The sequence below is a fragment of the Tachyglossus aculeatus genome, chromosome 27 (genome assembly GCF_015852505.1).
Source record: "Tachyglossus aculeatus isolate mTacAcu1 chromosome 27, mTacAcu1.pri, whole genome shotgun sequence".
NCBI lineage: Eukaryota > Metazoa > Chordata > Mammalia > Monotremata > Tachyglossidae > Tachyglossus > Tachyglossus aculeatus.
The window spans coordinates 4,065,370-4,087,288 of record NC_052092.1 but is presented as its reverse complement, the minus strand read 5'-3'; the positions used below and the strand labels follow the sequence as shown (position 1 = coordinate 4,087,288).

General features: G+C 56.8%; 1 protein-coding gene across 1 annotated transcript; it reads right to left on the bottom strand.

The window, feature by feature from the left end:
• Positions 1–6,638: 6,638 nt before the first annotated feature.
• Positions 6,639–18,956, bottom strand: IL17RA (interleukin 17 receptor A). The gene is made up of 11 exons (XM_038767738.1): positions 18,779–18,956; positions 16,743–16,867; positions 13,878–14,004; positions 11,488–11,535; positions 11,152–11,318; positions 10,526–10,603; positions 9,663–9,771; positions 9,447–9,461; positions 9,161–9,262; positions 8,501–8,542; positions 6,639–8,417 (listed from the first exon to the last, which is right to left on the bottom strand). Exons 1-11 carry the CDS (start codon positions 18,954–18,956, stop codon positions 7,033–7,035), a joined length of 2,376 nt encoding a protein of 791 aa, XP_038623666.1. The 3' UTR covers positions 6,639–7,032.
• Between the last annotated feature and the right edge of the window lie 2,963 nt (positions 18,957–21,919).

The window sequence follows — 21,919 nt, the reverse complement described above, 5'->3', positions numbered from 1 at the left end:
TAAATAGAGTAATAAATATGTACAAACATATATACAGGTGCTGTGGGGAAGGGAAGGAGGTAAGATGGGGGAATGACGAGGGGGAGAGGAAGGAAGGGGCTCAGTCTGGGAAGGCCTCCTGGAGGAGGTTCGACTCAATAAATCAATCAATCGTATTTATTGAGCGCTTACTGCGTGCAGAGCACTGGACTAAGTGTTTGGGAAGTCCAAGTTGGCAACATATAGAGACAGTCCCTACCCAACAGTGGGCTCACAGTCTAGAAGGGGGAGACAGAGAACAAAAACCAAGCATATTAACAAAATAAAATAAATAGAATAGATATGTACAAGTAAAATAAATAGAGTAATAGCTATGTACAAAAATATATACATATATACAATCAATCAATCATTTGTACTTATTGAGTGCTTACTGCATGCACAGCACTGGACTAAGAGCTTGGGAAGTCCAAGTTGGCAACATATACAGTCCCTACCCAACAGTGGGCTCACAGTCTAGAAGGGGGAGACAGAGAACAAAACCAAGCATATTAACAAAATAAAATAAATAGAATAGATATGTACAAGTAAAATAAATAGAGTAATAAATCTGTACAAACATATATCCATATATACAGGTGCTGTGGGGAAGGGAAGGAGGAAGATGGGGGGGATGGAGAGGGGGACGAGGGGGGAGAGGAGGGAAGGGGCTCAGTCTGGGAAGGCCTCCTGGAGGAGGTGAGCTCTCAGCAGGGCCTTGAAGGGAGGAAGAGAGCTAGCTTGGCGGATGGGCAGAGGGATTGGGGGCATTCCAGGCCCGGGGGTCGACGGCGGGACAGGCGAGAACGAGGCCTAACGGTGAGCGGCGGAGGAGCGGAGGGTGCGGGCTGGGCTGGACAAGGACAGAAGGGAGGGGAGGGAGGAGGGGGCCAGGGGATGGATGGCTGGCTGGACAGCCTGGAAGCCCAGGGTGAGGAGTTTCTGCCTGACGCGCGGATTGATTGGCAGCCACTGGAGATTTGGGAGGAGGGGAGGAACAGGCCCTGAGCGTTTCTGAGCCTCGGGCGTGGTCGGCTCTCATTCGGGCTCGGGCTCGGCTCCCGGCTGTCGCTCGGGCCCGGCCGGGGCTCGGCTGCCGCCGCCCGGTCCTTCGGCTCCAGTCCGGGTCAGTGGGGGGCCCGGCCCGGCGCGGAGGGGAGGGGAGGGGGCAAAGGGGGAGCCCGGCCATGGTCCGCCCCCGCCCGGCCCCCTCCCCCTCCCCCGCCCCCTCCTCCTCCTCCTCCTCCAGGCTGCCGCCGGGCTTGCCCGAGCGGGGCGGGGGCCTGGGGCGGGGGCGGGGGCCCGGCGGGTCCCCCTCCCCCGTCAGCCGGAGCAGCAGCGGCTCGGGCTCCCAGCGCGGGGGGCCCGAGGAGGAGGGGAGGGCCGCCCCGAGCCGGGCCCTGCTGCCGCCCCCGCCGCCCCCCGCCCCCAGCCCCCTGCCCAAGGCGGGTCCGGGGGGTCCCGGGGGTCCCGGGGGTCCGGGGGGGCCGGGGGCCGGCGGGGGCTGGTCCTGCTGCCGCCCCCGGGGCCGGGGCCGGGGCCGGGGCGGGGGTCGCGGGGCGGGGGGCTTCCAGGCGCTGGCCGTGGCCCTGCTGCTGGCCCAGGGGGGGCTGCTGGACCTCTACCTCATCGCCGTCACCGACCCTTACTGGTGCTCCTGGGTGGCCACCGACCTGGCCGTGGTCGCCGGCTGGGCCGCCTTCTTCGCCAAGCACCGCTGGGGTCGTCGAGGGCCCGCGCGCACGTGCTCCGCCGGGGCCTGCAAGGCCCGCGGGCGAGGGGGCCGGGCCAGGGGACCCGGAGCGGGAATGGGAGCGGGGACCGGAGCGGGCACCGGAGCGGGGACCGGAGGAGGAGGGGGCTTCGCCTTCGCCTACCTCGCCTGGCTGATGTACTCCATCGCCTTCGCGCCCAAGGTCGGCCTGGTCCTGGGCCCGTCCAGGCCCGACCTGCTGCTGCTGTTCCAGGGCCGCGCCCCGCTCGGGTCGGCGGGCTTCCGCCTGACCCTGGCCCTGTCGGCGCCCCTGCTCTACAGCCTGGTGCGGGCCGTGGGCGAGCCCCGCGGCCCCCTCCTCCTGCAGCCCCAGGGCCACCGCGCCGCCGGGGGCTTCCTGGCCACCTGCCTGGACCTGCTGGACAGCTTCTCCCTGCTGGACCTCCTGCTGGACGGCCGGGCGCCGCTGTCCTCCCCGCTGCGGGCCCTGGTCCTGGCCGTCTACTTCCTGGCCCTGGCCTCGCCCGTGCTCTGGCTGTACGAGCTCCACGACCCCCCGGCCCCCGGGGCCTGCAGCCCGCTGCTGAGGCTACTGGCCGGCTGCTTGGTGGACGTGCCCCTGCTGGCCCTGCGCTGCCTGCTGGCCGTCGCCCACCGCCAGCCGCTGTCCGTCTTCGTGCTCAAGAACGTCTTCTTCCTGGGCGGCCGGGGGCTGGAGGCGCTGGAGGGGTGCTGGGCCCCGGCCGGCCCCGACCCCGACCCCCCGCCCGCCCCGCCGCAGGGGGCCGCCCAGTTCGGGCACTGCCTCCCCGAGGGAGACCCCGGCCCCCACGGGTACGCCAACGCCCTGGCCGGGGCCTCTCAGGACTGACCTCGCCCCGGGCCTAGCTTCGCCCGGGGTCGAGGAGCAAGGGGGGGGGGGTGGACGACGCCCCCCCCCCCAGCCCAGCAATGCCTCCCCCCCATCCTTTGCCCTCTGCGCGTCTCCAGAGGACCCCCAAGTCCTCCCGCCCCCAGCCTTCCAGCCCTGGACCGTCTCCCCAGCATCCCATCAGTCCCACCCCGGGGCCGACTCGGTCAGGGGGGAGAGAAGACCCCCACCCCCGGTCCTGCCCGCGCCGTCGGGGGCTGCTGATCTGCGCCCCCACCCAGAGCGGAGCCCGGATCGGTGCCACTTCCAGGGGGGCGTCGAGGGGGTAAGGTGGGCTGGGGGCGGCTGGAAGGCTGGTCGGGGCCCAGATTGGGCCCGTGGGACTCCGCGGCCCTTCTCTCGCCTCCCTGGAGCTCCTCCTGGGTCCCCCTCTCCTCCCCGCCTGCCTCCCTCCAGCTCTCCATCATGGAGTGGTGGCTAGAGCCCGGGCCCGCGAGTCATAAGGTCACGGGTTCGAATCCCGGCTCCGCCACTTGCCTGCTGTGTGACCTTGGGCAAGTCACTTCTCTGGGCCTCAGTTATCTGTAAAGTGGGGTTGGAGACTGAGCCCCGCGTGGCAAAGGGAACCCGATTGGCTTGTATCCACCCCGGCGCTCAGTACCGTGCCTGGCACATAGTAAGCGCTTCATCCATACCGTAATAATAATTAGCATCATCCTGGGTTGGGGGCGTCGGAGGAAAGGGCGGCGGGAGCATCTTTCGCTCCAGCCGGGCTGGGGTCCTCCCACCCTAGCAAGATTCCCTTGCCCAGGAGGGAGAGCTAAGTACTTGTAGAGTACATAGTTAAGCGCTGAACAAAAACTATAATTATCATCAAGTGCCAAAGCAACGGACCACTAGGTCACGGGCCCAGAGCCCCGAGACGAGGCGCTGCCCTTCTCCCCCCAACCAGGGGTCTGTCCGGGTGGCCTGCCGGGGGGTGGAGTCCTGACACTCTCCACGGACATTGGGGTCTCCAGTGGGTGCTCTGTTTCCCCAGGGGGACTGGACGGATCGTTTCTTTCCTTTGCTCCCTGCCCTTTTCCCTCCATTTCCTAAAGGCGAGGACAGGCTCCTCCTCACCGCCTGCTTTCTCTTCCCGGGGTCCTCACCCCCAGGGGAGACCCCACGGCCCACCCCCTCGCCCCGTCCTTTGGGAAGACCCCCTCGGTGGCCCTCCCACCCGCCATCCCCAATCCAACAACCTCTTCCTCTGGCTCACCAGGCCAGTTCCGCCTCGGGCCGGTCCCGGGCCTAGCCCCCCGCCCAAGCCCCGGGGGGGCGAGAAGAGGATAACGGGGGGGCCTCGACAAGCTCTACACCCCCTCCATCTCCCCCAAAAGTCCGTCTAGACCCCCCCACCGTTCCCCAAATCCCAGCCAAGGAGGAGGCGTCCGTCGCCGACGGGTTTTTCTTTTTAACTCTTATTTTAAGATCAATTGCCCTGAAAATAAAACTCTTGGGACTTGTGGCGTCTCCCCGTGAAGCTGGTGCTGTCTGAACCCCTCCCCCAAGCCCACCGCGGCCGGAAAGGGGGGGATCGACCCCCCAACCCTTGACCTGAGGAGTAGGCTTCTGCCCACAGAGGATGCTGCTCAGCTGGAGAAGTCAGGATTCTCCCATAAAGCTCTGGCTCCGCCCCCTTCAGGGGGCGCGCTCTGATTGGCTTAGACCTCCACCCCCCCTTCGAGGGGTCGCGCTCTGATTGGCTTAGACCCCCACCCCCTTCGAGGAGTCGCGCTCTGATTGGCTTAGACCTCCACCCCCTCCGAGGGGTCGCTCTCCGATTCGCCCCCCGGAAACGAGAGGGGAAGGGGCGGCTAATTGCAGATTCCCACCGGAAGATAATTAACAGTAATTACAGTACTTGTTAAGCGCCTACTATGTGCCCAAGCACTGTTCTAAGCGTTGGGGTAGATATTAATCAGGTTGGACACAGCCCCACATGGGGCTCGCCCTCTTAATCCCCACTTTTTACAGCTGAGGGAACTGAGGCACAGAGAGGGGAAGCGACTTGCCCAAGGTCACTCAGCAGACAAGTGGCAGAGTCGGGATTAGAACCCAGGTCCTTCTGCTTCCCAGGCCCGGGCTCTATCTTGGGACTTTGCACTCTAGTCCCAAGCGCTTAGTACAATGCTCTGCACACAGTAAGCGCTCCGGGCTCTATCTTGGGACTTGGCACTCAAGTCCCAAGCGCTTAGCACAATGCTCTGCACACAGTAAGCGCTCCATAAATACGATGGAATGAATGAATGAAAGTCCTTACCAAAGGGCCACGAGCCCCCTTGCCCTTTCCCGCCTCAAACTGGCATAGTGGCACGGCCCATCAGCAGGTGGGAAGCCTTTCCTGCCTGGAAGGGCAGAAATGTGTTTGGCCACGTGCTTGCGGACAGGACTTTTTATTTGCCCTGTAAAATGATGTTTTTAAATGGTATTTGTTAGGCTCTTACTGTGTGCCAGGCACTGGACTAAGCACTGGGGTGGATGCCAGCTAATCAGGTTGGACACAGTCCCTGTCCCACGTGGGCTCACAGTCTTAACCCCCATTTTTTACAGATGAGGGAACTGAGGCACAGAGAGGTGCCCAAGTTCATACAGCAGACAAGTGGTGGGGGCAGGATTAGAACCCAGGTCCTTCTGACTCCCAAGCCGGTGCTCTGCTCACTAGACCCCACCGCTTCACACCACCCTTTTCCACTCAATAGCGGCAAAACCAATCCGGCTGGAAACCATCCCTGCCTTGGGAACATTGGTGCAAGGGCAGAAAAGCATTTCGTTGAGATCTTGCAGACAGGGCCTTTTTCTCCCCTGCGAAATGATCTTTTTTTCTTAAATGGTATTTGTTAAACGCTTACTATGTGCCAGATGATAATAATAATGATAATAATAATAATCACTGTTCTAAGCGCTGGGGAGTTTACAAGGTGATCGGGTTGTCCCACATGGGGCTCCCAGTCTCAATCCCCATTTTACAGGTGAGGGAACTGAGACCCAAAGAAGTTTTAAGTGACTTGCCCTCGGTCGCCCAGCGGACGAGCGATGGGGCAGGGATTAGAACCCGGGTCTTTCTGAGCCCCAGGCCCGGGCTCTTGGCTGCTTCCCCGTCGGCACGTCTTCTGAATTTGGCCATCGGCATCCAACTCGGGGGCGTCCCGCCTGCCCTTTCTCACCCCATCGGGAGCCCGGCTCTGTCCACCTGCCCCGAGCGGAATCGGAAATTCTTCCCAGGCAAAAAGAGTCATCCATTCGATCGTATTTATCGAGAGCCGTGTGCAGGGCACTGTACCAAGCGCTCGGGAAGTGGCAACAAATAGAGACAATCCCTGCCCACGACGGGCTCACGGGCTAGAAGCGGGGAGACGGACAGGAAAACGGGTAAACGGGCACTTGACTGGGGTTTTAGGAGTTTATTGACGATGCTGAAAACGATACAAAAATAGAAAGCCCCCCTACGGTGCGTCGATACTCGGGGAACATTTACTACCGCGGGAGAGAGCGAGCCCCGATTAAGAGATGAGACGGTCTACGCCTCTAACGATCTGGACTCCGGAATTATTTTTAATCTGGTATGTGTTAAGCGCTTACTGCAAGCTCGTTGTGGGCACAGAATGTGTCTGTTATATCGTCTATTGTTATGTTGTACTCCACCAAGTTCTCAGTAGAGTGCTCTGCGTGTAGTAAGCGCTCAATAAATGATTCACTGACTGATGATTGTTATGTTGTACTCTCCCAAGCGCTTCCCAGTGCTCTCTGCATACAGTAGGCGCTCAATAAATAGGACTCACTGACTGGCTATCGTTATATCGTACTCTCCCAAGCTCTCAGTACAGTGCTGTGCACACAGTCAGCGCTCAATAAATACGATTCACTGGCTATCGTTATACTGTACTCTGCCGAGCGCTTAATACAGCGCTCTGCACCCAGTAAGCGCTCGATAAATACGACTAACGGACTGATGTCTGGGGGCCCGCTGAAGGGGCGGGGGGGGGGGGGGGGGGGGCATCCTCCAAAATGTGCATAGTAAGTCTAACAGATACCGCAAAAAAAGCCCTTTCCTAAGCACCAGGGTAAATACAAGATAATCAGGTCAGGCACATGGGACTCACGATCCGAGCAGGAGGGAGAACGTTACAGGCGAGGAAACCGAGGCACAGAGCAGCGCCCCGCCCAAGTCACACGCGGGCGGAGGCGGGATCGGAACTCAGGTCCTCCTTCTCCTAGGCCCGCGCTCTTCCCGCCGGGCCGCACCGCTCCTCGTCCTGCCCGCCCAGCTGCCGACCGTCCGCCTCCTCGGCTGGAGAGGGACCCAGCGGCGGTGCCGGTGCAGATTGGGGAGGGGTACCACTGTCCCCCACTCCCCGAAGGGCCCGCCCCCGGCCCGGCGGAGACGCTAGGAGGGGGCCGGCTGCCCCGACTCCTGCCGGAGGTGGTGGAACAGTAGATGGTGTTGGAGATTCTTTAGGCTGGCCAAGACGGCGGGGGACAGGGGCTCCTCCCTCTCCTCCCCTTCCCCGTCCTCCTCCTCCCCGTCGTCCTCCTCCTCGTCCTCCTCGGGTCCGTCCGGGGGCTGCAGGGAGCTCCTGGAGATGTAACCCTGGTCCGACTGCACGGACCGCCTCTGCTCCTCTCCGGCCGGGGTCCGCGTCTCCCCGTCGCCCGGGCCGAGGAGGGACTGCACCCACTCCTCGAGCCGGCCCGGGGCGAGGGGGTCCGGCGGCCCGGCGGCCGGGGCTCCGGGGAGCGGGTCGGACAGGAGCCGCCCCTCCTCCTCCTCCTCCTCCACCGGCACCAACCGCCCCGTCGGGGCGGCCGCCCGAGGGACGGGGGTCACCGCGAGGGAGGGCGGCAGCCGCTCGTCGGCCGCCACCAGCGTCCGGAGAGCCGACGGGGCCGGGCCGAGCCCCGGGGGCGGTCGAGGGTCCACCCTGAAGGCGCCTGCGTCCGTCCGGGCCAAGAGGGGGTCCGCCCGGAAGCCCTCCGCCAGGCCCGGCTCCCGGAGGAGCAGCTTCTGCCTGACGATGGCCTCCTTCCCTCCCGGTGGTATCGTCTCCTCCTCCATCTCCTCCTCCTCCTCGTCGTCGTCGGAGCCGCCGCCGTTCTCCCGCTCGAACCAGTCCGGGTGGGCGGCCTGCCAGTCCCGGAAGCGGCGCACGGCCTCCTCGAGCCCGCGGCCGGCGGGGCCGCCCGGGGAGCCGGCGGCCGAGAGCCCCCGGACCCGGTGCCCGCGGCCCGGCTGGAACATCTCCAGGTCCTGGATGCGGAAGTAGACCTCCTCGAAGGCGCCCATCAGCGGGTAGCAGGAGGTGATGAGGAACGGCTCGGGCACGTCCTCCTCGGCGCAGATGTCGGAGAAGTAGCAGACCACGTAGCCGCCGAAGCGGGCCGGCCTCTTGAAGTCGGGCAGGATGACGTTGAGGGCCGGGGTGAAGAGGTCCCCGGCGGGCCGGCGCCGATCCCCCCGCAGCCGGACGGCGGCCGGCCCCCCGCGGCCCAGCATGGCCTGCCACTTGGCCCGCGTGCCCCGGGAGCACAGGACCACGATCTTGGAGGCGCCCGCGTCGGCCGCCCGCTTCTGCCGCGTGATCCAGGCCAGGGCCCCCGCCTCCGAGATCTCCCGCTCCTCCAGGAGGTCCAGGGCCACCTCCGTGCCGCACGCCGTCAGCAGGAACTGGGCGAACCTCACCACCACGTCCACGTAGAGCGGGTGGTCGGCCGAGTACACCACCCACACCTTCCGGGGCTTCAGGGGGGGCAGCGGCGGCAGGGCCGGGGTCTCTGCGAGGAAACGGCCCCGGGTGTGAGCACCGACCTCCGACGGGGCCGGGACACCCGCCCAAACCACGACCGGCCGGGCCTACCTGAGTAGACGCTGTCATTTCTGGATTTGCTGGCGCCGGAGCCTGCAGGGAGACACAACAAGCCAGACGCGTCAAGTGGGTGGGGCGCTGGCCTGTTGCGCGGCCTGTCGAGGCCCCGGCCTGTTGTGTGACCCGTTCCTCTGGGCCTCAGTTTCCTTCCCTGGGCAGTGCGGGCTCCGCTCTCTCCTTGGCATCAGACGGCGGCAGGCTCGGACGCCAGCCCCGTGCCACCCTCTCTGGCGCTCGGCCTTTCCGGGAGAGATGCCCCCAAGCCAGGCCCCGCTTCGGCCCCCCTGGGAGGGGCGGGCTCAGTCGGCCTGAAGCCCCCTGGGCTCGGGGAGCCCGTAGGCGCGGTCCGGCCCCATGCGGGGGCTAGTCGGGACCCCCAGCCCCGGCCACCCCCATCCTCACCCTCTAGACTGTAAGCTCCTTGTGGGCGGGGGACGTGTCTGTTTTACACTGTACCCTCCCATCATCAATCGTATTTATTGAGCGCTTACTACGTGCAGAGCACTGTACTAAGCGCTTGGGAAGTACAAATTGGCAACATATAGAGACAGTCCCTACCCAACAGTGGGCTCACAGTCTAAAAGCGCTTAGTACAGTGCTCTGCGCACAGTAAGCGCTCAATAAATACCATCGGCTGACTGAATGACTTACCGCGTTTCTGGTGGGCCATGCACATGGCCGTAAGGATGACCGAACCCACCAGGAGGACGCAGACGCACGTGATGACCCAGTAGACCCAGAGCGACACGTCACCTAGGGCAGAGGAGAGGCCGTGGCAGACCCCGGGGTCCGGGACCACCCAGTCCCGCCCGCCCCCATCCCTCGTTCTCCCCGGTTCCACAGCCCCCTGAGGCTCGGGGCAAACGAGGGGGTAGTTTGGGGTGCTCACTCTCCCCCACTCTGCCCATGGGGGCTCCTCCTGGGATTTGGGGTTCACCTGAATGGTCTTCCACTGCAATAAAGGAACAGAGACGAGGCTTAACGCGGAGGTGGCGGCACTTCTCCCCGCCTCCCTCTGTGCCCACCCCATATCCGTGCCCGTAGCCACCCCCGAGTCCTCACCCCCCTCTCCCCGCCCCGTCCCTCCACCCAACTATCGACCGCCACGGCGGTCGAGGCGGAGAGGAGGGGAGCCCCGCTATGGTTTTCTTACTGGGTGGGGTAAGAGGAGGAGGGAGGAGGGTCGGGGGCGGCCCCCGGGAGGGGACCGTCATGGTGTGCCGGATGCAGTCGTTGCCGCAGCTTTGGAAGAACGGCTGGATCTGAGGGGCGGACAGAGAGCGGGTGATGGGGGAGGAAATGGGTGGGGGGGGAGAAGAGAGAGATGGAGAGGACGGAGGGGCTGAGGGACAGTTGGGGTGGGGTGGGGGGAGGCTGCCCACACTGCCAGACCACAGTCAGTTTGGGGGGGCTGGAGGAGGACCATATAACAGCAGCCCACTCCCCAGGAGGCCGGTGTTGGAGATGTGTTGGGGGGGGGGGGGGTCTCCCCTATAATAATAATAATAATTATGATATTTGTTAAGTGCTTAACCATGTGCCAAGCACTGTTCTAACAGGGTAATCAGGTTGTCCCACATGGGGCTCACATTTTGAATCCCCATTTTACAGATGGGTTAACCGAGGCACAGAGAAGTTAAGTGACTTGCCCGAGGTCACCCAGCAGACAAGTGGCGGGGCCGGAACTGGAACCCACGTCCTTTGAGTCCCGAGCCCGGGCTCTTTCCACTAAGCCACGCTGTGAGCCCACTGTTGGATAGGGACCGTCTCTAGATGTTGCCAACTTGGACTTCCCAAGCGCTTAGTACAGCGCTCTGCACACATTAAGCGCTCAATAAATACGGTTGATTGATTCTCCTGCAGGATGTTTGCACGCTCCTCGGGGGTTGGTAGGTGAGGGGCTGGGAGAGGAGGACTGGGTGGGGGGGGTTGTCTCACACCCCCAGCAAGCTCGCATCCCCCCCGCCCCAAAAGGGGCTGGTGGGAGGGCGTTGGGGACAGGGTGGGGGGTCTCACCTGAACCGTGTAGCGGCAGCAGGCTCGCACGTTCCCCAGGGGGACTGTGATAGACAGGCGCCGAGGGGGCTGCCCCACCTGGAAAGCGAGGGAGGAATGTGGGGAGCGGGAGGTCAGAGCCCCGGCCTGGCCTGGGGGGTCGGACCCTAACCCCAGACCAGCCAGGAAGCCCACATCCCCGTGGACATTTCCTCCGCGGGGTGTTTAAGCTGAGGGGCTTCGGGATGGGTGGGTGGGTGTGGTTTTAATATTAATAATTCTGGTATTTATTAAGCGCTTACTACGTGCCTGGCACCGTCCTAAGCGCTGGGGTGGATACAAGCAAATTAGGTTGGACCCAGTCCCCGCCCTGGGCGGGCCTCACAGTCTCAATCCCCATTTTAATAATAACGATATTTGTTAAGCGCTTACTACGCGCAAAGCCCTGTTCACAGCGCTTGGGGGCTACAAGGTGGTCAGGTTGTCCCACGTGGGGCTCCCGGTCTCGATCCCCATTTTCCAGATGAGGTCACCGGGGCCCCGGGAACCGCAGGGCGGACAAGTGGCGGAGCCGGGATTAGAACCCATGACCTTCCCCCCGCCCGTCCGCCCCCCTGGGGTGTGGGCTGGGCCGGAGTGGGGGCTACCGGGGCTACGTGGTGAAGCTTCAGGTGACAGCTCTTGTTGGTGGTTTCCGGGAAGCCGCTGACGAGGAGCCGGTAGCGGGCCGACGCCTCGGTCCAAGGGGTGAAGGTCACCCGCAGGGAATGGTTCTCCAGGCGCTCGGCGCTCAGGTCTGGCTCCCACAGGCTTCCTGCCGGGGGGAATCCGGGCCAGTGAGAGGCCTCCTGGGGCCACCTCCCTGCCCCGGCTCCCGGCCCCCACCGCTCCCCTTCCCTGGATGCCCCTCCCTCCGCCCCCTCACACTTCCATGCCCGCTTCCCACCCCGTCCCGAGTCCGTCCCCCAGCCGAAGGCCTTTACCTGAGATGACGCAGGGAGTGGTGGTCCTCATCCGGGAATCCCTGCAGTCTGCCAGGGGATTCCCAAGGTCAGGAAGGGTCCCAGACTTAGGAAAGCGGGGTCCCCGGCCTCTCCCACGGGACCCCTCCCACCTTGGTCCTTCACTCGCTCCTTCTTCCCAAGCCTGCAACTCACCTTCCTTTTAATTCCCTCCCACCCCAGCTCTTCCCGTTTCAAATCTCCACGAAATACCCGCCCCCATCTTCCAGGAAGCCTTCCTAGATTCATCATCTTCTCCCCAATCATTCATTCATTCATTCAATTGTATTTATCGAGCGCTTACTGTGTGCGGAGCACTGGACTAAGCGCTTGGGAAGTCCAAGTTGGCAACGTCTAGAGACGGTCCTTACCCAACAGCGGGCTCACAGTCGATCACATCTTCATTCATTCAATCGTATTTATCGAGCACTTACTGTGTGCAGAGCACTGCACTAAGCGCTTGGCAAGTACAATTCGGCAGCAGAGAGACAATCCCTGCCCACAGTGGGCTCATAGTCTAGAACCACTTGAGCTCTAACATCTGCAGTGATTTCTTCACTTGATTATCATTCATTCATTCAGTCTTATTTATTGAACACTTACTGTCTGAAAATCACCGTACTGAGCGCTTGGGAGATACGATATAACAACAGTCACATTCCTGCCCACAACGAGCCCACAGACTAGAGGGGGAGACGGACATTCATACAGAGAAGCAGCGTGGCTCAGTGGAAAAGAGCCCGGGCTTTGGAGTCAGAGGTCATGGGTTCAAATCCAGGCTCCACCAATTGTCAGCTGTGTGACTTTGGGTAAGTCACTTCACTTCTCTGTGCCTCGGTTCCCTCATCTGTAAAATGGGGATTCAGACTGTGAGCCCCCCGTGGGACAACCTGATCACCTTGTAACCTCCCCGGTGCTTACAACAGTGCTTTGCACCTAGTAAGCGCTTAGTAAATGCCATCATTATTATAAATAAATAGACAAGTGAATTATTCACTTTTCCATCTTTCCCTTCTCTTTGGAAACTCAAGTCCTCCCCCTAACTGTAAACGATTTTGTGTCTGCCATCTCTCCTGCTAGACTGTCACCTCCTTAATAATAATGATGGCATTTATAAAGCGCTTACTATGTGCAAAGCACTGTTCTAAGCGCTGGGGAGGTTACAAGGTGATCAGGTTGCCCCACGGGGGGCTCACAGTCTTCATCCCCTCAGGGATTAAGGCTCAAGGCCCTACTGAGAGCTCACCTCCTCCAGGAGGCCTTCCCAGACTGAGCCCCCTCCTTCCTCTCCCCCTCCTCCCCTTCTCCATCCCCTCCGCCTTACCTCCTTCCCCTCCCCACAGCACCTGTATATATATGTATATGTTTGTATGTATTTATTACTCTATTTTATTTGTACATATTTATTCTATTGATTTTATTTTGTTAATATGTTTGGTTTTGTTCTCTGTCCCCCCGCTTCTAGACTGTGAGCCCGCTGTTGGGTAGGGACCGTCTCTAGATGTTGCCAACTTGGACTTCATCATCATCATCAATCGTATTTATCGAGCGCTTACTGTGTGCAGAGCACTGTACTAAGCGCTTGGGAAGTACAAATTGGCAACATAAAGAGACAGTCCCTACCCAACAGTGGGCTCACAGTCTAGAAGGTGAGACTTCCCAACTTCCCAAGCGCTTAATCCAGTGCTCTGCACACAGGAAGCGCTCAATAAATACGATTGAATGAATGACTCCCCCTTTTCCAGATGAGGTAGCTGAGGCCCAGAGAAGTGAAGCGACTCGCCCGAAGTCACACGGCTGACAACCGGCGGGGCCGGGATCTGAACCCGTGACCTCTGACTCCAAAGCCCGAGCTCTTTCCACTGAGCTTGAGCCCTTTCAGACTGTGAGCCCGCTGTTGGGTAGGGACTGTCTCCATACGTTTATTTATTTTACTTGTACCTATCTATTCTATTTATTTTATTTTGTTAGTATGTTTGGTTTTGTCCTCTGTCTCCCCCTTTTAGACTGTGAGCCCACTGTTGGGTAGGGACTGTCTCTATATTTTGCCAACTTGTACTTCCCAAGCGCTTAGTCCAGTGCCCTGCACATAGTAAGCGCTCAATAAATACGATTGATGATGATGATGATACGTTGCCAACTTGTGCTTCCCAAGCGCTTAGTCCAGTGCTCAGCACACAGCAAGCGCTCGATAAATACGATTGATTGATTGATCGATTGAGGGCAGGGATCACGTCGACTAAGTCAATTTTCCCGTACCAAGTGCACTGCTCTGCACGCGCGGTGCTCAATCAATGCCATCGATCGAGCCATCGGGGCTCATGCCCCCAGGGGAGGTGGGGTGGCGGGGTGGGTTTGGGGGGGTCTCTCACCTGGCACAAGCAGGCACTTTGAATGATGATTGGGGTCTCCGTCCGTCCCCAGTTTGGGCAGGTGGTGGACAGTCACATCGTACAGCTGCCCCGGCTCCACCACAAAACGGTTGAAGGAAAAACGCCACTGCGGGGGACGCAGAGAGAGAGTGAGAGAGACAGCACGGGGTGGAGTGAGGACTCAGACTGAGCCCCTTCCTTCCTCTCCCCCTCGTCCCCCTCTCCATCCGCCCCCCATCTTCCCTCCTTCCCTTCCCCACAGCACCTGGATATATGTTTGTACATATTTGTTACTCTATTTCACCTGTACATATCTATTCTATTTATTTTATTTTGTTAATATCATCATCATCAATCGTATTTACTGAGCGCTTACTATGTGCAGAGCACTGGACTAAGCCCTCGGGAAGTACAAATTGGCAACATCTAGAGACAGTCCCTACCCAACAGTGGGCTCACAGTCTAAAAGGGGGAGACGGAGAACAAGACCAAACATACTAACAAAATAAAATAAATAGAATAGATATGTACAAGTAAAATAGAGTAACAAATCTGTACAAACATATATCCATATATACAGGTGCTGTGGGGAAGGGAAGGAGGTAAGATGTGGGGGGATGGAGAGGGGGACGAGGGGGAAGAGGTTTGGTTTTAATATGTTTAATATGTTTAGGTTAATATGTTTGGTTTAGTTGTCTGTCTCCCCCTTCTAGACTGTGAGCCCACTGTTGGGTAGGGACTGTCTCTAGATGTTGCCAACTTGGACTTCCCAAGCGCTTAGTACAGTGCTCTGCACACAGTAAGCGCTCAATAAATACGATTGATGATGATGACTCCAGCTTAGTCCTCGGCCTGGTCTGCCTTCCTCCTCCTGCGGGCCCCCCCAGTTCCCCCCCGAGATCCGGCTCCCTCCGGCCACGGCCGCTCCCCAAATGGCTCTAGAATCACGGGGGGCACCGGAGGCGGGGTCTCAGTCCCCCCCAGTGTCCCGGGAATAGATGGGGACATTCAAGCGCTTGGTACAGTGCTCTGCATCATCATCAATCGTATTTATTGAGCGCTTACTATGTGCAGAGCACTGGACTAAGCGCTTGGGAAGTCCAAATTGGCAACATATAGAGACGGTCCCTACCCAACAGTGGGCTCACAGTCTAAAAGACTGCACATAGTAAGCGCTCAATAAATACGATTGACGATGACATTCCCACTCTGTTCCCCCACATGCAGCGTGGCCTCGTGGAAAGAGCCGCGGCCTGGGAGTCGGAGGACCCGGGTTCTTGCCACGGCTCTGCTGTGTGACCTTGGGAAAGTCACTGAACTTCTCTGTTGCCAACTTGTACTTCCCAAGCGCTTAGTCCAGTGCTCTGCACACAGTAAGCGCTCAATAAATACGATTGATCGATTGTGCCTCAGCTACCTCATCTGTAAAATGGGGAATAAGTCCTACTCCCTCCTATTTAGACCGTGAGCCCCACGCGGGACAGGGACTATGTCTACACGTGTCTACATGTTTTGTTTTGTTGTCTGTCTCCCCCTTCTAGACTGTGAGCCCGTCACTGGGGAGGGACTGTCTATCTATGTTACCGACTTGTACTTCCCAAGCGCTTAGTACAGTGCTCTGCACATAGTAAGCGCTCAATAAATACGATTGATGATGATGATGATGATGACTTGTACTTCCCAAGTGCTCAGTACAGTGCTCTGCACATAGTAAGCGCTCAATAAATACGACTGAATGAATGAATGTCCAACCTGATTAACCTGTGTCGACCCCAGCGCTTACAGCCTTGTTTGGAACATAGTAAAAGTACTTGCAAAGTAGTACTATTATTATTATTATTATTATTATTATTAATAATAATAATTCCCAGACTCTTTCAGAGGCAGCATGGCCTAGTGGAAAGGGCATGAGCCTGGAAATCAGAAGGCCTGGGTTCTAATCCCAGTCCCGCCCCTTGCCTGCCGGGTGACTTTGGGCAAGTCGCTGACTCCAGAGCCCGGGCTTTGGAGTCAGAGGTCATGGGTTCGAATCCCGGCTCTGCCAACTGTCAGCTGTGTGACTTTGGGCGAGTCACTTCGCTTCTCCGGGCCTCAGTGACCTCATCTGTAAAATGGGGATTTAGACTGTGAGCCCCCCCCGGCGGGACAACCCGATCACCTCGTAACCTCCCCAGCGCTCAGAACAGTGCTTTGCACATAGTAAGCGCTTAATGGATGCCATCGTTATTATTATTAATAATAATATTATATCATACTGTAATATATTATATATAATATATAATATATTATATACATTGCATTATATAATAAATATTATACAATATATAATATATCATATCACATACATTACATCACATATAATAAATATTATATATAATATAATATATCATATTATACATTATATCATATATAATAAATATTACATATAATATAATATACTATAATATATAATATAATATAATTAATATATAATATAAAATATAATAATAATATTAATCTCTGTCTCCCCGTTTTAGACTGTGAGCCCACTGTTGGGTAGGGACTGTCTCTATATGTTGCCAACTTGTACTTCCCAAGCGCTTAGTACAGTGCTCTGCACCTAGTAAGTGCTCAATAAATACGATTGATGATGATGATGATGATTATTAATTACTAGAGGACAAGGTTCTCGCGGGCAGGGATGATGCCTTCATTCTGTTTTCTCCAGCCCAGGATCCCGGCTGCTACCTGGATCACCGTTTGGACACTCTGGGGTCCAAATCGGCTCTGACCCCCCCACGGCCACCTGGCCGGCCTCTCCCCCGGAAAGGGGGTCCCGGCCTGGATCCCCCCATTCCCTCCCGCCCATCCCAGCCGGGGCCTCACCGGATTTCGATCGGGCCCCACTTGGTCCTGCGGGCCGACCGGGAACTCGAACTCGGCACACAGGACCTCATTGGTGCTCACCTGGAGCACGGCCAGCTCTGCCCCCTGAAGAAACACGATGCTTCCTGGGAGGGACGGACGGGAGGAGGCAGCGAGGACGGAGAGAAAAGGGAAGAGCGGGGAGAAGGGAGGAGAAAACAGGGGGAGGAGGAAGAGGGAAGAGGATGAGAGGGCAGAATGCAGTTAGCCAAGGCCGACCCGAGCTTAGTACAGTGCTCTGCACACGGTAAGCGCTCAATAAATACGACTGAATGACTGAATGAATATAGCCAAATACGGGCTCGCGAAAGGCAGCGTGGCTCAGTGGAAAGAGCCCGGGCTTTGGAGTCGGAGGTCATGGGTTCGAACCCCGGCTCCACCAACTGTCAGCTGTGTGACTTTGGACAAGTCACTTCACTTCTCTGGGCCTCAGTTGCCTCACCTGTAAAGTGGGGATGAAGACGTTGAGCCCCACGTGGGACAACCTGAGCCCGCTGTTGGGTAGGGACCGTCCCTATATGTTACCAACTTGTACTTCCCAATCAATCAATCAATCGTATTTATTGAGCGCTTACTATGTGCAGAGCACTGTACTAAGCGCTTGGGAAGTACAAATTGGCAACACATAGAGACAGTCCCTACCCAACAGTGGGCTCACAGTCTAAAAGGGGGAGACAGAGAACAAAACCAAACATACCAACAAAATAAAATAAATAGGATAGAAATGTACAAGCAAAATAAATAAATAGAGTAATAAATATGTACAACCATATATACATATATACACGTGCTGTGGAGAAGGGAAGGAGGTAAGATGGCTCCCAAGCGCTTAGTCCAGTGCTCTGCACACAGTAAGCGCTCAGTAAAGGCGATTGAGTGAATGAATGACCTCAGGGCCGGAGGGCTCTCCCGTTTGTGTGCCCGGTCCCGGGTGCCAGCGTGGCTCAGTGGAAAAGAGCCCGGGCTTTGGAGTCAGAGGTCGTGGGTTCGAATCCCGGCTCCGCCACATGTCTGCTGTGTGACCTTGGGCAAGTCGCTTCACTTCTCTGAGCCTCAGTGACCTCATCTGTAAAAGGGGGATTGACTGTGAGCCCCCCGTGGGACAACCTGATCACCTTGTAACCCCCCAGCGCTTAGAACAGTGCTCTGCACATAGTAAGCGCTTAATAAAAATGCCATTAAAAAAAAAAATGTTGTGCAGCTTTTCAATTGCAGCGTTCCCTCCTTGGCGCTTCCCGTCAGCCCCCGGAATGCAGCTGTCCGGGTTTGGGGAGGGGGCGGCCCAGGACTTACAGACGTTCACTTTTGGGGGTTACAGTCCATCCGGGGCGGGCAGGGATTCCTTTGATTCCTAGGGAATCAATTACTTTGGAGTGACGGGGAAACTTCGATTCCCAAGGCTCCCGTGGAGCACGTGGCCGGAACTATTGTTACTATAATGGCATTTATTAAGCGCTTACTATGTGCGAAGCACCGTTCTAAGCGCTGGGGAGGCTACAAGGTGATCAGGTTGTCCCACGGGGGGCTCACAGTCCCCATTTGACAGACGAGGTAACTGAGGCCCAGAGAAGTGAAGTGACTTGCCCAGAGTCACCCAGCTGACAATCAATCAATCAATCGTATTTATTGAGCGCTTACTATGTGCAGAGCACTGTACTAAGCGCTTGGGAAGTACAAATTGGCAACACATAGAGACAGTCCCTACCCAACAGTGGGCTCACAGTCTAAAAGGTGGGCTCACAGTCTAAAAGTCTAAAAGTCTAAATTGGCGGAGCCGGGATTCGAACCCGTGACCTCTGACTCCAAAGCCCGGGCTCTTTCCACTGCTTCCCCCCAAGTCCGAGAGTCTCGATTCGGAGCATGTGCGTTGGCCGTCGCCCAGGCAACGTAATAATAATAATGATACTAATAATGACGGCTTCTGTTACGCGCTTACTATGTGCCAAGCACTGTTCTAAGCGCCGGATGCAGCGCGCGGGCTCCAAGTTAGACCCCACCTCCTGCGTTGGGCATTTGACTCCTTGATGCTCTAAGTCGGGGGGTCCGGGATCCTCTGCCCGTCAGATTGCGGCGAGGAGGGTCTCGAACCGGGCGGCTTCGTTCGCCCGCCGCCGGACAGCAGGCCTCCGTGACGAGGGTCTCCTGGACTGGCCCCCTCCTCAACGCCCCATTCATTCATTCAAGCCTCAGTTTCCCCATCTGTGAAATGGGCTTGGCGTGATGATCCTTTCCTTCCTCCTGCCGGGACTGAATTAATTCAAGGGGCGGCCCAATTAATGATAATACTAATAATAATGATAATAACGTGGTACTTGTAGGAGAAGCAGCGTGGCTCAGTGAAAAGAGCCCGGGCTTTGGAGTCAGAGGTCATGGGTTCAAATCCCGGCTCCGCCACTTGTCAGCTGGGCGACTTTGGGCGAGTCACTTAACTCCTCTGTGCCTCAGTTCTCTCCCCTGTAAAATGGGGATGAAGACTGTGAGCCCCCCGTGGGACAGCCTGATCACCTTGTAACCTCCCCAGCGCTTAGAACAGTGCTTTGCACATAGTAAGCGCTTAATAAATGCTATTATTATTATTATTATTCATTCATTCAATAGAAGCAGCGTGGCTCAGTGGAAAGAGCCCGGGCTTTGGAGTCAGAGGTCATGGGTTCAAATCCCGGCTCCGCCACTTGTCAGCTGGGCAACTTTGGGCGAGTCACTTAACTCCACTGTGCCTCAGTTCCCTCCCCTGTAAAATGGGGATGAAGACTGTGAGCCCCCCGTGGGACATCCTGATCACCTTGTAACCTCCCCAGTGCTTAGAACAGTGCTTTGCACATAGTAAGCGCTTAATAAATGCTATTATTATTATTATTATTCATTCATTCAATAGAAGCAGCGTGGCTCAGTGGAAAGAGCCCGGGCTTTGGAGTCAGAGGTCAGGGGTTCAAATCCCGGCTCCGCCACTTGTCAGCTGGGCGACTTTGGGCGAGTCACTTAACTCCTCTGTGCCTCAGTTCTCTCACCTGTAAAATGGGGATGAAGACTGTGAGCCCCCCGTGGGACATCCTGATCACCTTGTAACCTCCCCAGCGCTTAGAACAGTGCTTTGCACATAGTAAGCGCTTAATAAATGCTATTATTATTATTATTATTCATTCATTCAATCCTATTTACTGAGCACTTACAGTGTGCGCTTTTAGACTGTGAGCCCGCTGTTGGGTAGGGACCGTCTCTATATGTTGCCAATTTGTACTTCCCAAGTGCTTAGTACAGTGCTCCGCACATAGTAAGCGCTCAATAAATACGATCGATGATGATGACGATGTGCAGAGCACTGGACTAAGCGCTTGGGAAGTCCAAGTTGGCAACATCTAGAGACGGGCCCTACCCAACGGCGGGCTCACAGGCTAGAAGGGGGAGACGGACAACAAAACAAAGCATATGAACAAAATGAAATAATTAGAATAAACACGTACAAATAAAATAAATAGAGTAATAATAAATAAATAAAGTAATACCGTCCGTGGCGGCGGTCCACGTGATTTCCAGCACGGGGTAGAGGTCCCCAGGCCCGACCCGGGCCAAGCCCAGGGTGACGTTGAGGCATCTGGGGGCCGTGGGGGTCCATTTCAGAGGGTTATACCAGCTCCTGGGCAGACAGGTACCTGCGCCGGGCAAAGCAAGGTGCACTGTTAATAATAATATTGGTTAAGCGCTTAAGAGAAGCAGTGTGGCTCAGTAGGAAAGAGCCCGGGCTTTGGAGTCAGAGGTCGTGGGTTCAAATCCCGGCTCCGCCGATTGTCAGCTGTGTGACTCTGGGCAAGTCACTTAACTTCTCTGTAAAATGGGGATTAAGACTGTGAGCCCCCCGTGGGACAACCTGATCATCTTGTAACCTCCCCAGCGCTTAGAACGGTGCCCTGCACATAGTAAGCGCTTAATAAATGCCATCATTATTATTATTATTACTATGTGCCAGGCGCTAATTAACAGTGCTCTGCCCTCTAGACAGGGAACACGTCTGCTAACCCTATTGAACTATACTCTCCTGAGCACTTAGAGAAGCAGCGTGGCTCAGTGGAAAGGGCCCGGGCTTTGGAGTCGGAGGTCGTGGGTTCAAATCCCGGCTCCGCCAATTGCCAGCTGTGTGACTTTGGTCAAGTCACGTCACTTCTCTGTGCCTCAGTTCCCTCATCTGTCAAATGGGGATTAAGACTATGAACCCCTCGTGGGACGACCTGATCACCTTGCAACTTCCCCAGTGCTTAGAACGGTGCTTTGCACATAGTAAGCGCTTAATAAATGCTATCGTTATTATGATTATGTATGTATACGTATGTTTGTACGTATTTATTAACCTATTTATTTATTTTATTTGTACATATTTATTCTATTTATTTTATTTTGTTAATATATTTTGTTTTGTTCTCTGTCTCCCCCTTCTAGACTGTGAGCCCGCTGTTGGGTAGGGACCGTCTCTATATGTTGCCAACTTGTACTTCCCAAGCGCTTAGTACAGTGCTCTGCACACAGTAAGCGCTCAATAAATACGATTGAATGAATGAATGAATTAGTACAGTATATGTTGCCAACTTGTACTTCCCAAGCGCTTAGTACAGTGCTCTGCACACAGTAAGCGCTCAATAAATACGATTGATTGATTCATTACAGTGCTGTGCACACAGTAAGGGCTCAATAAATACGACCGATTTTTTTTAATGGCATTTATTAAGCGCTTACTATGTGCAAAGCACCGTTCTAAGCGCCGGGGAGGTTACAAGGTGATCGGGTTGTCCCACGGGGGGGCTCACAGTCTTAATCCCCATTTTCCAGATGAGGTCACTGAGGCCCAGAGAAGTTAAGCGACTTGCCCGAAGTCACCCAGCTGGCAATTGGCGGAGCCAGAATTTGAACCCACGACCTCGGACTCCAAAGCCCGGGCTCTTTTCCACTTTGATTGTCCTAAGCGCTGGGATAGATCCAAGCAAATCAGGTCGGCCTGAGGTTGACTGAGCACATCTGGGAGCCCGCTGTTGGGTAGGGACCGTCTCTATATGTTTCCGACTTGCACTTCCCAAGCGCTTAGTACAGTGCTCCGCACACAGTAAGCCCTCAATGAATAAGATTGATTGATTGATCGATCTAAGGGGGAC